This window comes from Pristis pectinata, chromosome 4, assembly GCF_009764475.1.
Source record: "Pristis pectinata isolate sPriPec2 chromosome 4, sPriPec2.1.pri, whole genome shotgun sequence".
NCBI lineage: Eukaryota > Metazoa > Chordata > Chondrichthyes > Rhinopristiformes > Pristidae > Pristis > Pristis pectinata.
The window spans coordinates 35,966,851-35,979,695 of NC_067408.1; the positions used below are offsets into that span (position 1 = coordinate 35,966,851).

At 40.6% G+C, this 12,845-nt stretch overlaps 1 protein-coding gene across 1 annotated transcript; it reads left to right on the top strand.

Annotated features, from left to right (window-relative positions):
- The first annotated feature begins 661 nt into the window (after nt 1-661).
- Nucleotides 662-9,128, top strand: thoc3 (THO complex 3). The gene is made up of 6 exons (XM_052014253.1): nt 662-861; nt 1,770-1,926; nt 3,599-3,803; nt 4,395-4,556; nt 6,757-6,857; nt 7,924-9,128. The coding sequence occupies exons 1-6, from the start codon at nt 682-684 to the stop codon at nt 8,085-8,087; spliced, it is 969 nt and encodes a 322-aa protein (XP_051870213.1). The 5' UTR covers nt 662-681; the 3' UTR covers nt 8,088-9,128.
- Nucleotides 9,129-12,845: the final 3,717 nt, after the last annotated feature.

Below are 12,845 nucleotides of genomic sequence, written 5' to 3' on the forward strand. Positions count from 1 at the left end.
ACTCCAGATCAATGCTCTGTATAATAACTGAAGCATAACCTTCTTGCTTTTGCATTCGATTCCTCTAGCAACAAACAATAACATTATTAGCTTTCCTAATTATGTGCACTCCCTGCCTCCAGATCTGCAACCCCCTACCATTTACATAATGCACTTTAATTTTTCCTGCCAAAATGGACCATTTCAAATTCTCCCACATTATACTCCATTTGCCATAGATGCTGGAAAGATGAAATAAAAACAGAAAATGGTGGAAATATGAAATAAAAATAAGAAATGCTGGAAGAATGAAATAAAAATGCTGGAAATATGAAATAAAAATTAAAAAATGCTGGAATTACTGCAGGTCAGACAGCATTAACCCCTCAGGCGCCAGACTTCATTGACTGTTTTGCTCTCCCTAGATGATAAATAAAGTTTTTGTTATAAATAAAGTTTGATTCGCTGAGTCCGGTTGTACCATTTCGCTTTCAGGGGTTTACTAAACGGCAGACGTTTAAAAGTAAAAACCTTATTATGAAATATCCCAGAAATTGCATCTATAATTTATAAATCTGTAACTAGCCGACAGTGGCCCGGTCTGATCCTACGTTTAGCAGCGGAAAGTGGGGGAGGTGTCAGCAGCCCTGCTGCCCGTCACCCCCCCCCGGTCGGCGGGTGCCATGGCCCGCGCCGCGCGACATGGCGGCCACGTACCTGCTCGAGACGCAGGAACATTTCAAATCCAACGGCCGCACCAAGGAGTTCTCGGCGCACGCCGCCAAGGTGCACTCGGTGGCCTGGAGCTGCGACGGCCGCAGGCTCGCCTCCGGCTCCTTCGACAAGACGGCCAGCGTCTTCGTGTTGGAGAAGGACAGGCTGGTGAGAGGGGCTGAGGGCTGGGATGGAGCCGGGACCGGAGACAACCCCCCCCCCCCTCCCCACTTGCCGGAGATGCCCTCCCCAACTACCTCCCCCCTCCCCTCCCCTCCCCAACCACCCCACCTCCTCCTGCCGGAGATGTCCTCCTTCCCCTCCTCCTCCCCCCCCTCCCTTCCCCCCTTCCCCCCCTTCCTTCCCCCCCTTCCCCCCCCCTCCCTTCCCCCCCCCTCCCTTCCCCCCCCTCCCTTCCCCCCCCCCTCCCCCCTCTCCCCCCTCCCCCTCTCCCCCCCTCCCCCTCTCCCCCCCCTCCCCCCTCTCCCCCCCTCCCCCCTCTCCCCCCCTCCCCCCTCTCCCCCACTCTCCCCCCTCTCCCCCCTCCCTTCCCTCCCTCTCCCCCCTCCCCCCCTCCCTCTCCCCCCCTCCCTCTCCCCCCCCTCCCTCTCCCCCCCCTCCCTCTCCCCCCCCTCCCTCTCCCCCCCTCCCTCCTCAACTCCCCTCCCTCCCTCCTTCCCCCTCCCTCCTCAACTCCCCTCCCCCCTTCACCCCCTCCCCAACTCCCCTCCCCCCTTCACCCCCTCCCCAACTCCCACCCCCCCCCCCCCCCAGTGGATTGGCAAATTTTGCAGACTTTTGGACATTAATTCTATTAATTTGCTTTTTTAGATGTTTCACAGTATTATGATAAATTTTCCAGTCAAATAAGTAAGATTAAAGGGTGCCCAAAAACTGGGGCCGCGGTGGATGGAAAGGGGACTCAGCAAACATCACCTGTTGAACCAAATGATGAACAAAGGAGATTTCCAAGTAGACGGATTGTGGATTAATGGAGTTTTACTGTAATTAATATTTTCTAGTTCCTAAGCTGTTCTAAAAGAGTTATTCTTGTAAATTCTATTTGCATTTTTCAGGTTAAGGAGAATAACTATCGTGGTCACGGTGATAGCGTAGACCAACTCTGTTGGCATCCTACCAATGCAGACCTTTTTGTGACTGCTTCTGGTGATAAAACTGTACGAATCTGGGATGTCAGAACTACAAAATGTGTTGCTACTGTCAACACAAAAGGTACCTTACTGGAGGTTTTGTCAACATTGCTATAAGTGGTTCTTGTATTCCAGAATTGGGAATAATTAGATTAGTTACGTTAAGGAAATTATGTCACTTACCACCAGTATAAATAATTGAAATCCTCAATGTACTGAGTTGTTCTCGCTGGACTTTGGAAAGCTTAATATACCTTTTTGGAAGTCTGGAGTATGGACGAGATGCGGGTGAGGGGTGTGTTGATGGTGGTAGAAGGGAAACCCTGTTTACTGAAAAAAAAGGACATCTGATGTCCTGGAATGGAAAGCCTCATCATGGGAACAGATTCAGTGGAGGGGGAGGAACTGGGAGAAGGGAATAGCATCCTTACAAGTGACAGAGTGGGAAGAGGTGTATTCAAGGTAACTGGGATTCAGTGGGTTTGTAAAAGATGTCTGTGGTTAATCTGTCTCCGGAGATGGAGACAGAGATCCGGGAAGTGGGGGGGGAAGAGGTGTTGGAGATGGACTAAGTAAACTTGAGGGCAGGGTGGAAGTTGGAGGCAAAGTTGATGAATCTCTTATGATACCTTTCTGAAGACCATAACCATTCTTCATAGAATAATTGAGAGAAATGGGGGGCCCTTCAGCCTGCTGGGTCCATGCTGACCATCAAGCACTGCCTTCACACTAATCCGACTAACCTATTTTGTTACTCACGCATTCCCATCAACTGCTCTGTTGGCAGTTGTGGCTATGGTTGTCTGGCCTGGAATTCCCTCTTTAAGCCCCTCTTCCTTTTTATCTTCTCTCGTCCTTTAAGATGCTTCTTAACACTTACCTCTTTAATCAAACTTTTTGGTCGCTGTCATATGTGGATCAGCTTGTGTGATAATTCTATGAAATGCCAGTAGATATTTTGTTGTGTTATGTTTAATTGTAGGAAATTGTTCCCTTTTTTCCCCAGTTGTTTCAGAATCAGGTTTATTATCACCGACTTGTATGTTGTTAAATTTGTTGTTTTGCAGCAGCAGTATAGTGCAAAGACGTAACATTACTATAAATTACAAAATAAATAGTGCAAAAAAAAAGGAATAATGAGGTTGTTTTCATGGACGGTTCAGAAATCTGGTGGAGAGGAAGAAGCTGTCCTAAGCAGTTGAGTGTGGGTGTTCAGGCTCCTGTACCCCCTCCCCGATGGTAGTAACGAGAAGGGGGCATGGCCCAGATGGTGAGGGTCCTTAGTGATGGATGCTGCCTCTTGAAGATGACCTCAATGGTGGGGAGGGTTGTGTCCATGATGGAGCTGGCTGAGTCAACCCTCTGCAACCTCTTGTGATCCTGTGCATTGAAGCCTCCATACCAGGCTGTGATGCAACCAGTCAGAATGCTTTCCACCATACATCAATAGAAATTTGCAAGAGTCTTTGGTGACGTACCAAATCTCCACAAACTCCTAACGAAGAAGAGGTGCTGGCCTGCCTCTGTCATGATTGCATCGATGTGTTAGGCCCAGGAGAGATCCTCCGAGATGTTGATGCCCAGGAACTTGAAGTTGCTCACCCTTTCCACCACTGACCCCACAATGAGGACTGGTGTGTTTCTTGAGGAATATGGAATTTGGGTTGTATTGCTTGAGTTGTCTTGACTTATTGTTACAATAAGGAGAATGTGTGCAATGTTTTTTGTCTGGAGACTGAATGTATTTTTTTTAGGTGAGAATATTAACATCTGTTGGAGTCCTGATGGCCAAACAATTGCTGTAGGAAACAAGGACGATGTGGTAACTTTCATTGATGCAAAATCACACCGATCGAGGGCTGAAGAACAGTTTAAGTTTGAAGTAAATGAGATCTCTTGGAACAATGATAATGATATGTTTTTCCTAACCAATGGCAATGGCTGCATCAACTTACTCAGGTAGTATAAATTTTGAACTTTTCAAAGTGGGGCTGACAAAGATGTGTGTAATTGAACTGAGGGTATTATCAACCCAAGATGTTGCCTTTTAAGTTGCACATCATTCTATCTTTGTATGTATGAGTAATCGACTTTCAAACTTTATGTAAAATTACTAGTTTAGAATTTTTTTTAACCAGATTAAAAGTTGTTAATTTGTGAATTTGGGGTTGTGGAAGAACTGCACCAATGGTTTTAATTTGTTGCAAGAGATAACAATGAGATGAATGTTAGCATCTGATCAATTGTTCAGATAAGGTTTGGGAATAGGGTGTATGTGTTGAGGCAGCTTCTGTGGACAGAATATAATCACTTGATACCAAATTCTGCAGATTTGGGGGGGCAAGAAAAAGCATATTATTCCTAACCCTTCTACAAGTATACATTTATTGTAAACTTGTGGAATTAATATTTGTGTATTTTGTGTACAAAACTTAAGTATTATTTATTGCCATTCATGTCTGATCTTGTGTTTTCTTGCAATTAAGTGAGATTGTTTACAATAGCTTAGTGAAATAATCTGATATAGTTTTTTACTTGATTATGTTTCAGTTATCCAGAGTTGAAACCTATTCAGTCAATCAATGCACATCCCTCGAACTGCATTTGCATTAAATTTGATCCAACAGGCAAATATTTTGCTACAGGAAGTGCTGATGCACTGGTCAGCCTTTGGAGTGTGGATGAACTTGTGTGTGTAAGATGCTTCTCCAGGTGAGTGGGCTTTGGAATGTGCTGAAAATATTGACTTAACTTGGGACTGAGAATGAAAAATGGACAAAGTACTGCATCTGATATTTTGTTACATTGGCTATTTTTCAAATCATATCTGTGGTGCAAGTTTCTCATCTTATTAATTATAAATTAAAATTTATTCATTTGGATCTGTACTTTGTGAGGAGAATTGTTAATGCAGACAGTTAAGATATTTTATATTGTTCTGCATGCAGAAAGGTCAGATAATGTCTCCTCTCAGCAGGTTTAAAAGATTGGAGAGATCTAGCCAGATTTGCATTTATTAATTATGGCGTATTCAAAAGAATTTGGATTCAGTTCACAAAGGTGTATCATTAAGCTGACAATAGGATTACATAAAATCCCATTGTGTTGCATGATTTAAAATTGTGTGTATAGGATAACTTTAGTTGTACTTGTTTTGATTCTACAGTTAGATCATAAATTGGCCCAGGCCAAGGAGTGTGAAAAGAATGAGGGTAATGTGAAAATGGCAGTAATGGATTTTGTCATATTTGTTCCTGTGCTTTAGTTAAGTGTGTGTGAATCAATAACTGACAAGGCTTTAGAAATAACATCAAAACCCAATCAATAAGATCATGGCTGATCTTTTACTTAAAACATTTCCTTCAATAACATCATTTTGTGTTTTTTCTCCTAATATTTTAATCCATCATACTTTCTTGAATATACCTAGTGGTGAGGATCTATTGTTCTCTTGGCTAGAGAATTCCAACTTGTCATTTTAAGACTGACCCCTGATTGAGACACCCCAGCCAAGTAAAACATCAATCCTGCATTTAACCTGACAAACACTGCCAGATGCACTCTGGGTCATCCTACCACCTCTACTCTTCTAGATGCAGCCCACTAACTACGTGGTTTGCTTTTGCTTCGCCTTCTCAACCTGATCATGCTTCATTCTACCTGGTGCACCAGCTCGTCACCCTGCACCACTTCACGTGGCCAGGTCCACTTCCAAATGCCCGACTCTCCCTGCTTCACCCTGCAGCCGATTACTGTTGCATGTTCCTTGGTCAGTTTGCTCTGTCCCTCCCTGCGCCTGGTTCACCCTACACTGTCCGCAAGGCAATTTGCCCTTTCAGGTCCGCTTAAGCTCCAAACTGCCATCTCCGCTTGACCTTCAACCTACCGGGTCGGCACCCAGTTTGCCAGGTGCACTTCGGGTCATCCTGTCACCTCTGCAATTTTCTCTGCTGCCCACTGCCTCTGTGCTCTATGTGCTTTGCTCTGTCGCCTTAGCTTGCTCACGCTTCACTCTATCTGATGCACTGCCTTGTCACCCTGCACCTCTTCACCTTTGCCCAGTCCATTTCCAAACTCCTACTCTCCCTGCTTCATGCTGAGGCCCTTTATTGTGCATTCTTGGTTTGCAGCTGCTTTATTTTGTCCAGTGTGCTCATGATTCACCCTAGATAGTCTGTCCTGCCATTTCCCCTTTCAGGTCCCAAACTTTTCTAGATTAATGGCAGTGGTCATCAATTAATAATATATTGATTTGCAAATTCACACCGGTTTCCATTTCTGCAGACTCTTGCCTCAAATCCTCTTGCTATAAAGGCCAGCATATCATTTGTCTTACTATTGCTGTTACCTGCATTTTAACTTTCAGTGATCCATGCACAAGGATACCAAAATGTTCATACCTTTCTGAAGCTTCCTTGCATCTTGATCCATATTGCCATCTGCTTGTTTCTTGTATTGCTCACAACATGGATGGGGGCCATTTGGCCCATCAAGTCTATGTCAGCTCCTGGAGCAATTCCATCAATCCCCATCCTGCACTTATTTCTCTGTCACCTATTTTCTCTCACATCGTCATCAATTCCCTCCCCCCCCCCCCCCCCCCCCCCCCCACCCCTACCCCAACAAGTTTGCCTACCACGTCCTGACAATAGGGGTAGATTACAATAACCAAATAAACTACCAACCAGCACCTCTTTAAGATGTGGGAGGAAACCAGAGCACCTGGAGAAACCCTTGTGGGAGAATGTGCAAACTACATATAGGCAGCATTAGAAATCAAGACTGAAGGCATGAGCCAACGACTTTACCTGCTACATTGCTGTGTTGCATCACCAACATGGCAACATAAAATTTTTGCTTTTGCAAATTTGCAGTTATTAAAATTTTATACCGCTTTGTTTGTTTCCTTCAGACTTGACTGGCCTGTAAGAACGTTAAGCTTCAGCCATGATGGGAAAATGCTAGCATCAGCTTCTGAGGATCACTTCATAGACATTGCAGAAGTGGAAACTGGTACAAATTTGCAAATCAATGTGTTAATTGGTGACCATTGCCATTATTCTAGAAGTTAAATTTCTTTTGAAGTAAACTTGTGTTTCTCTTTAAGTGCCAGGCTGCTTTTTTAGAAAGCTAATTTGATTATATGCATGGGGTGTATACTATTTAAGTGGAACTTGCTGATGTTCTAATGGCTGACTGAAAATTTACTTGTTGTCTCTGTTAACCTTTTGCACTAGAATTCTACTGCAAATTGTTGTCATGGGGTCAAATGTTGAGATCTGAAGCATTTTTGTTAAGTCCAAAATAAACAAGGTTGAACTTTGAGGTGAGGAATATTGTTCTTGGGTTTGGGGGAGGTTGTTGTGGGTATGAAACTCTTTTCATTTTGTTTACCCTATATGTCCATCAACATGTTTTGATGGACACATAGGGTAAACAAAATGGAAAGGGTTTCATAACCACAACAACCTGTTTAACATAGCTCTGCATAACTGCTTGAACAAATTACTTCAGACCCAATCAACAAAGAGCTCAATAGTACATTTGAGATTTTTATTTTTCCTTTTTCACAGAAACCATTCGGGCTTCTGTGAGTATAAATGGCATACAAGAGCAGCTTCACATCCTTGGCCCCACCTCCATAGGAATTTGATCGCGGCTCCCAGACACTTTATTTGTATCCTCAGCCAGCAGAAGAGACTTGTCAGTTTGAACACTTATCCCAAAGGTGAAGGGTCATACCTAACCCACTGGACCTGAACACCCTTGTAAAAGGATAAGAACTAGATTAGTGTGTAATATTCTAAGAAGTGTAGCAGGCCTGAGAACTGGGTAGTTTTGGGAAGCTGAATGCAATGATAGAGATGGAAAATATAATTAAGGGAGTAGAGTAGCATGAAGTGTAAAAATAAGTTTCGGAAGAGAGAAAACAAATCTGCATCCCATGGCTGAACATATTTCTGTGGAATAATTATCCTGACTGGCTTTGAGTATGGCAGTATTATGAAAAGTGCAGTAGTAATTGTCTTAAGTGCCTTTTAATGCAATGTATTTATTTTTTTTCTAATTCTTCCAATAGGTGAAAAGCTATGGGAGGTGCAGTGTGACTCACCTACTTTTACTGTAGCATGGCATCCGAAGCGACCACTCTTGGCTTTTGCTTGTGATGACAAAGATGGCAAGTATGATAACAGTCGGGAAGCTGGAACTGTTAAACTTTTTGGACTCCCTAATGATTCGTGATACAATACTCCCAAACTTAAGTGCAGTTGCTCAACAGTGTGCAGAGTGAAACATGCAAAAACTACTTTGGACTCAAACTTGATTGGTTTCATTTTTGGAAGATCTTTGTAGAAAAAGAATTTTTTATTGTTCTTTTTACAATGATGCGAGTGTATTTTGAATTTGTATGCTCATACTATAGTTCTCCACTTAATGTGGAAATGTATTATTCATGAATGTTCCTGGACAAATTTGATGCAAATAAAACTTTTGTAATTAATGTGCAAATGTGTTGTTGAAAAAAATTGCAGGCAAACTTAGTATTTCACTAAAATATGTGGAGTAGAAATTAACTGTTGAATATTTTCTACACATGAAATGCCATATACAAGATATCTAATGCACAGTTGATTTATTTGTTGTGTGTTCAATTTCTTATTTGGGCTGTAAAAGGTTATTTCACAGGAATTTTAAGTGCAGAAGAGGGTGGTCATTTGGCAACCAAGCTATTGAATGTTAAATTTGCAACTTATCACATCATTGAACTTTTTCATGAATTACTTAAGTTTTTGCTTTTACTAGTCCATTCCAAAAAAAAGTCTTGCTGAAATGGTTTAACTTGATATAGATGTATTAGATGACAATGTTCTAGAAATATATTAATGGGGCCCTTGTCCTAAATTCACTCTTTGACACATTGGTTTACATTCGATTGTTTTATAGCTACAGTGCTCATCAGGTATCAACTTGATACCATCGGAGCAGTTTTTGACATTTTGGGGAAGGTTTTACTCATTGCATGTAAAGCCACAACCTTATAGCTAAGGGGTAATAAAATAGGATAGGTGTAAAATTGACACCAGTTATCAAATCAAAGGGGCACCAGGATTTTCAAAGAGATGCAAAAGACAGCTTTTGGCATTTTGTTCATGGATTCTGTATGATATTGGCCTGAAATGTGCCTGCTTGTTGTTTTATAAAAAGATGTCAACTCAAACATTTGGCAATAACCTGACTTCTTAAGGTTAAGAATAAACTTTTGGATTTACTTGTTTTGCATAATTATTTCAATTTATCTTTTGTGTGCACTTAAATTTATGAACCTTTATTTAGTACAACAATGTTTATAGGATTTAACTCTAGTGAAAAATGTAAGGGGAGGGAAAGCAGAATGATGAATATTAATCGGTATGAGAAATGCTTGCTTTTTGACCACCTCTCAGTTTACCATTCAAAACATGAAATATTTACAAATGAAGGCTGCTTGAAAATCCATGTTTTAAGTAAATTCATTTACAAAATTAGTTAGAATGCTAGGTTGTTATGAAGTTAGTTTGAATATTATCATTGTAAAAAAAAAAGCCTTGATTTGAGGTTGATTCTGAGAATATATGAATCCTTACCCAGATAAGTCAATTGCAAATGGAAATATCAGATTTTCACCTTTCCTTCCCTGGTGTCTTTGTAATTTTGACCACAGTGAAGTTGAATCATAACTACGTTCCAGCAACCTGAAGTGTGAGTGTTTAATTTGCATTGGCTGACCCATGTGAGGCTGAGGGCATGTTATAACTTGCAGTACAAAACAAGTGCTCAGAATGTCAAGCAGCACCAGTGGGGTGAGTTGACATTTCAGATCAATTATTCTTAATCAGAACTGCGGGGGAGAAAAAAGCAATGAAAGATATGTGCTTTAATTTAAAGAGAAAGTGGAGAGAGCAGAGGGATTGTCTTTAATAAGATGCAGACCAAATTTGTCGAGCTAACAATTACTTTAAATATCAACCATTGGAACAGAGTAATTCAGAAATTTGAAACCATAACAAATTGAAACAGGATGGTATACAGCCACCTTTGTGGGGGGGAAAAGGGATGGGATCATTTCCCAGAATTTGTTAAATTCAATACTGAATCCAGAGACTTGTTACGTTCCTAGTCAGAAAGTGAGGGGCTGTTCCTTGAGCTCATGCTAGGCATTGTTGGAGTAATAGAGGAGGCCAGAAACAGGATGGCAGTGGTGTGGATATTTAACTTTCGGTGCTTACTGTATTTTTGTAAACTGTATCCTGTTGATATAGTTGAATTAATAAATAACTAACTATACAGTGTAGAGTGAATAAGGATTTTAATCAGCATATCTAGAACTCCTTTTAAAATAGATTATGTTGATACTTAGATTAATTTTTACAGAAAATGGGGAAAAACTGCAGAAGCTAGAAATCTGAAATTAAAAACAAAATGATGAAAACTCAGCATTAAGCATATGTGGGGGGGGGGAAAGAGTTAATCTTTCAGGTTGGAGATCTTTTGTCAGTTTTGCAGAAGTCTAGATTGAACAATTCATCACCCCATATCAGCATTGCATTTTTCTAAATTAAGTGTAATAAATTTGGATACAAAGTAAGGCTGCCTTTTCTCCACGTGATTTTCATTCATCCCAACCTCCAGACCACTAATCCCTCCCTGTTGCATAAGAATTTTGCTCTTGAATAGAAAGATTGACTCAGTATAGAGAAGTTGGCACTATTGGCAGTTTCTCTAATACTGTACCACTTTTGTTCTTGACCTTGGCCTCAGTAGGAATCAGGTTTTGGCTGCCTAATAATATTTTACATAGCCTGCTAGAAAATGACTTTAATTGTACATTGATGGATGCAAGTCTTGGTACCTATAATGAAGGACTGACATACTAGAAACCATAGAAGACTACAGCACAGAAAACAGGCCATTCGGCCCTTCTAGTCCGTGCTGAAACATTATTCTTCTGGTCCCATTTACCTGCCCCCAGCCCATACCCCTCCAGACCTCTCTTGTCCATGTATCAGGAACTATGAGAAACTCATTGTTTCTCATGTCACCCTCTAATGGTACTGCAGTAGCTCTGTTGTAACACTAATTATGCACATTCCCCTCATCGTGATGCTACTTGGGGTATTTTGTTTTTTAGTATTCTGGGTTGTAATTAGAATATACAAGATAGTTGTAAAAAAAAATCCTTTCAACTGCACACATACTTAGATTCGAAAGTTCAGCCAATGTTACAAATGAGACACATCTGAAAGACCATCTTGAATAATTGTACTGATTTAATTTTGATTTGTGGCAGGTATTCCCTTAATAAGTCCAGATTCTCCTCTATTTGATCCTTTAAGGTGGAATGTTTGACTCCTGTACAACTCTTTGCACCTCTGTTAAATTGGGTGCTCCAGGCCTAGCAACAGTTCTCATAGTCCTTGTATGATTCTGTTTGCTTTTTATCCAGCATACACCTCAGCAGAGACTGCCAGTTATAATTAGCTCACTTGTCTGTGAAGTTGTTTTAAAAAAAAACCTCATCTTTAGATGAAGAAAACGATGTGCTTTTGAAGTTAGGAGATTAATACAACTTGAATCTAAAGCTAAGGCACTGAGAATTACGTAGTCAATATCTGTTAATTACTGGTGGCTTTTATTTGCTGACATGTTTCTAATCCAATGGATTATGCTCAAACATGCCAGTCCTGCTAGTCATCAAGTCCTTTCTGAATTTGCTGTTATATAGTGTCCAGTCCATTAGCCATGATGGCCCTCCTGATACAAAGGTCATAATCCCATTTTATTACATCAAGCTAATTTTAATCAGTAATTAAACTGGATAGAGAAAAGACAATTTTTTTCAACATATTTTACTGAATATCAATTTAATTAAGCTTTTAATATGTTGAAAAAAGGTTTCAAGCTACAGTATCAGATTAATAAACGGATGTATTAGATATCCATTATATACAGTAGCTGTTTCCATTACTGGATGGTTTAAGGATCAGGGGGCACAGATTTGATGGGGAAAAGATGTAGAAGGACTGTGAGGAGAGACCTTTATGCAGAGAGTGGTTATGATTTCAAAGTCAATGTCTGTACATGTTGGTAAAAACATCAGGGCTTTTAAAAGGGAAAGAGATTGCTACTTGAGAGAAAATAACTTGCAGGGCTACAAGAAAAAAGCATGCTAATGGGATTAAATAAATTACTCTGCAAAAATGGATGGAGAGAATGGCATCCTCCTGTTCTGTAATGGGACTGATTCTATGTGAGAAGCAACCTGATAATGCAAATACACATCTGCCTTTTTATTCTGTTGCACTGGATTTCATGTCATTCTTCTTCATAGAACAATAGCAGTGACAAAAGCCTTTGGTGCAAGGAGATGAGTGGTGAAGCAAGAAATCTTCAGTCTAATCTGATCAATGCCAGTATACTACAAATCCATCTCTCGAAAAAGGTTGGTGTTTACTCCTGAATGCAGTGGAAATAGTGCCTTCCTGGAGATAATGAAAAACACCAGGTCTTGGGTGAATGGGGAGCTGAAAGAAAATAGCATTAAGAAAGTAGTGACAGAGTACTTGGAATATTATGATACAATTGGGCAGGGTCAATGTAGATCAAAGAATAGGACTAAAGGCATGTTTGATGAATATTTTTTTTGAGATTGTAACTAGCAGAATTGATAATGGGCAACCTGTGAATGTGGTAAACTTTCAGAAAACTTGCAATAAAGTACCGTGAAAGAGCCTATTTAACAAAATTAGAGCATGCGGTAGAATTCCAGACATAATTTGAGCACAAACACTTTGAGTCCCAAAACAATGTTCTCAACTTAAATAAAGGCAGTTGCAAAGGTTTGAAGGAAGAATTGTTTAGAGTTGATAGGAAAAATAAGGTAAAGGAAAGGTCAGTTGATGGGCAGTGACAGATACTTTAGCAGATGCTTCATAGTGCTCAGCAGAAATTTAATCCAATTAG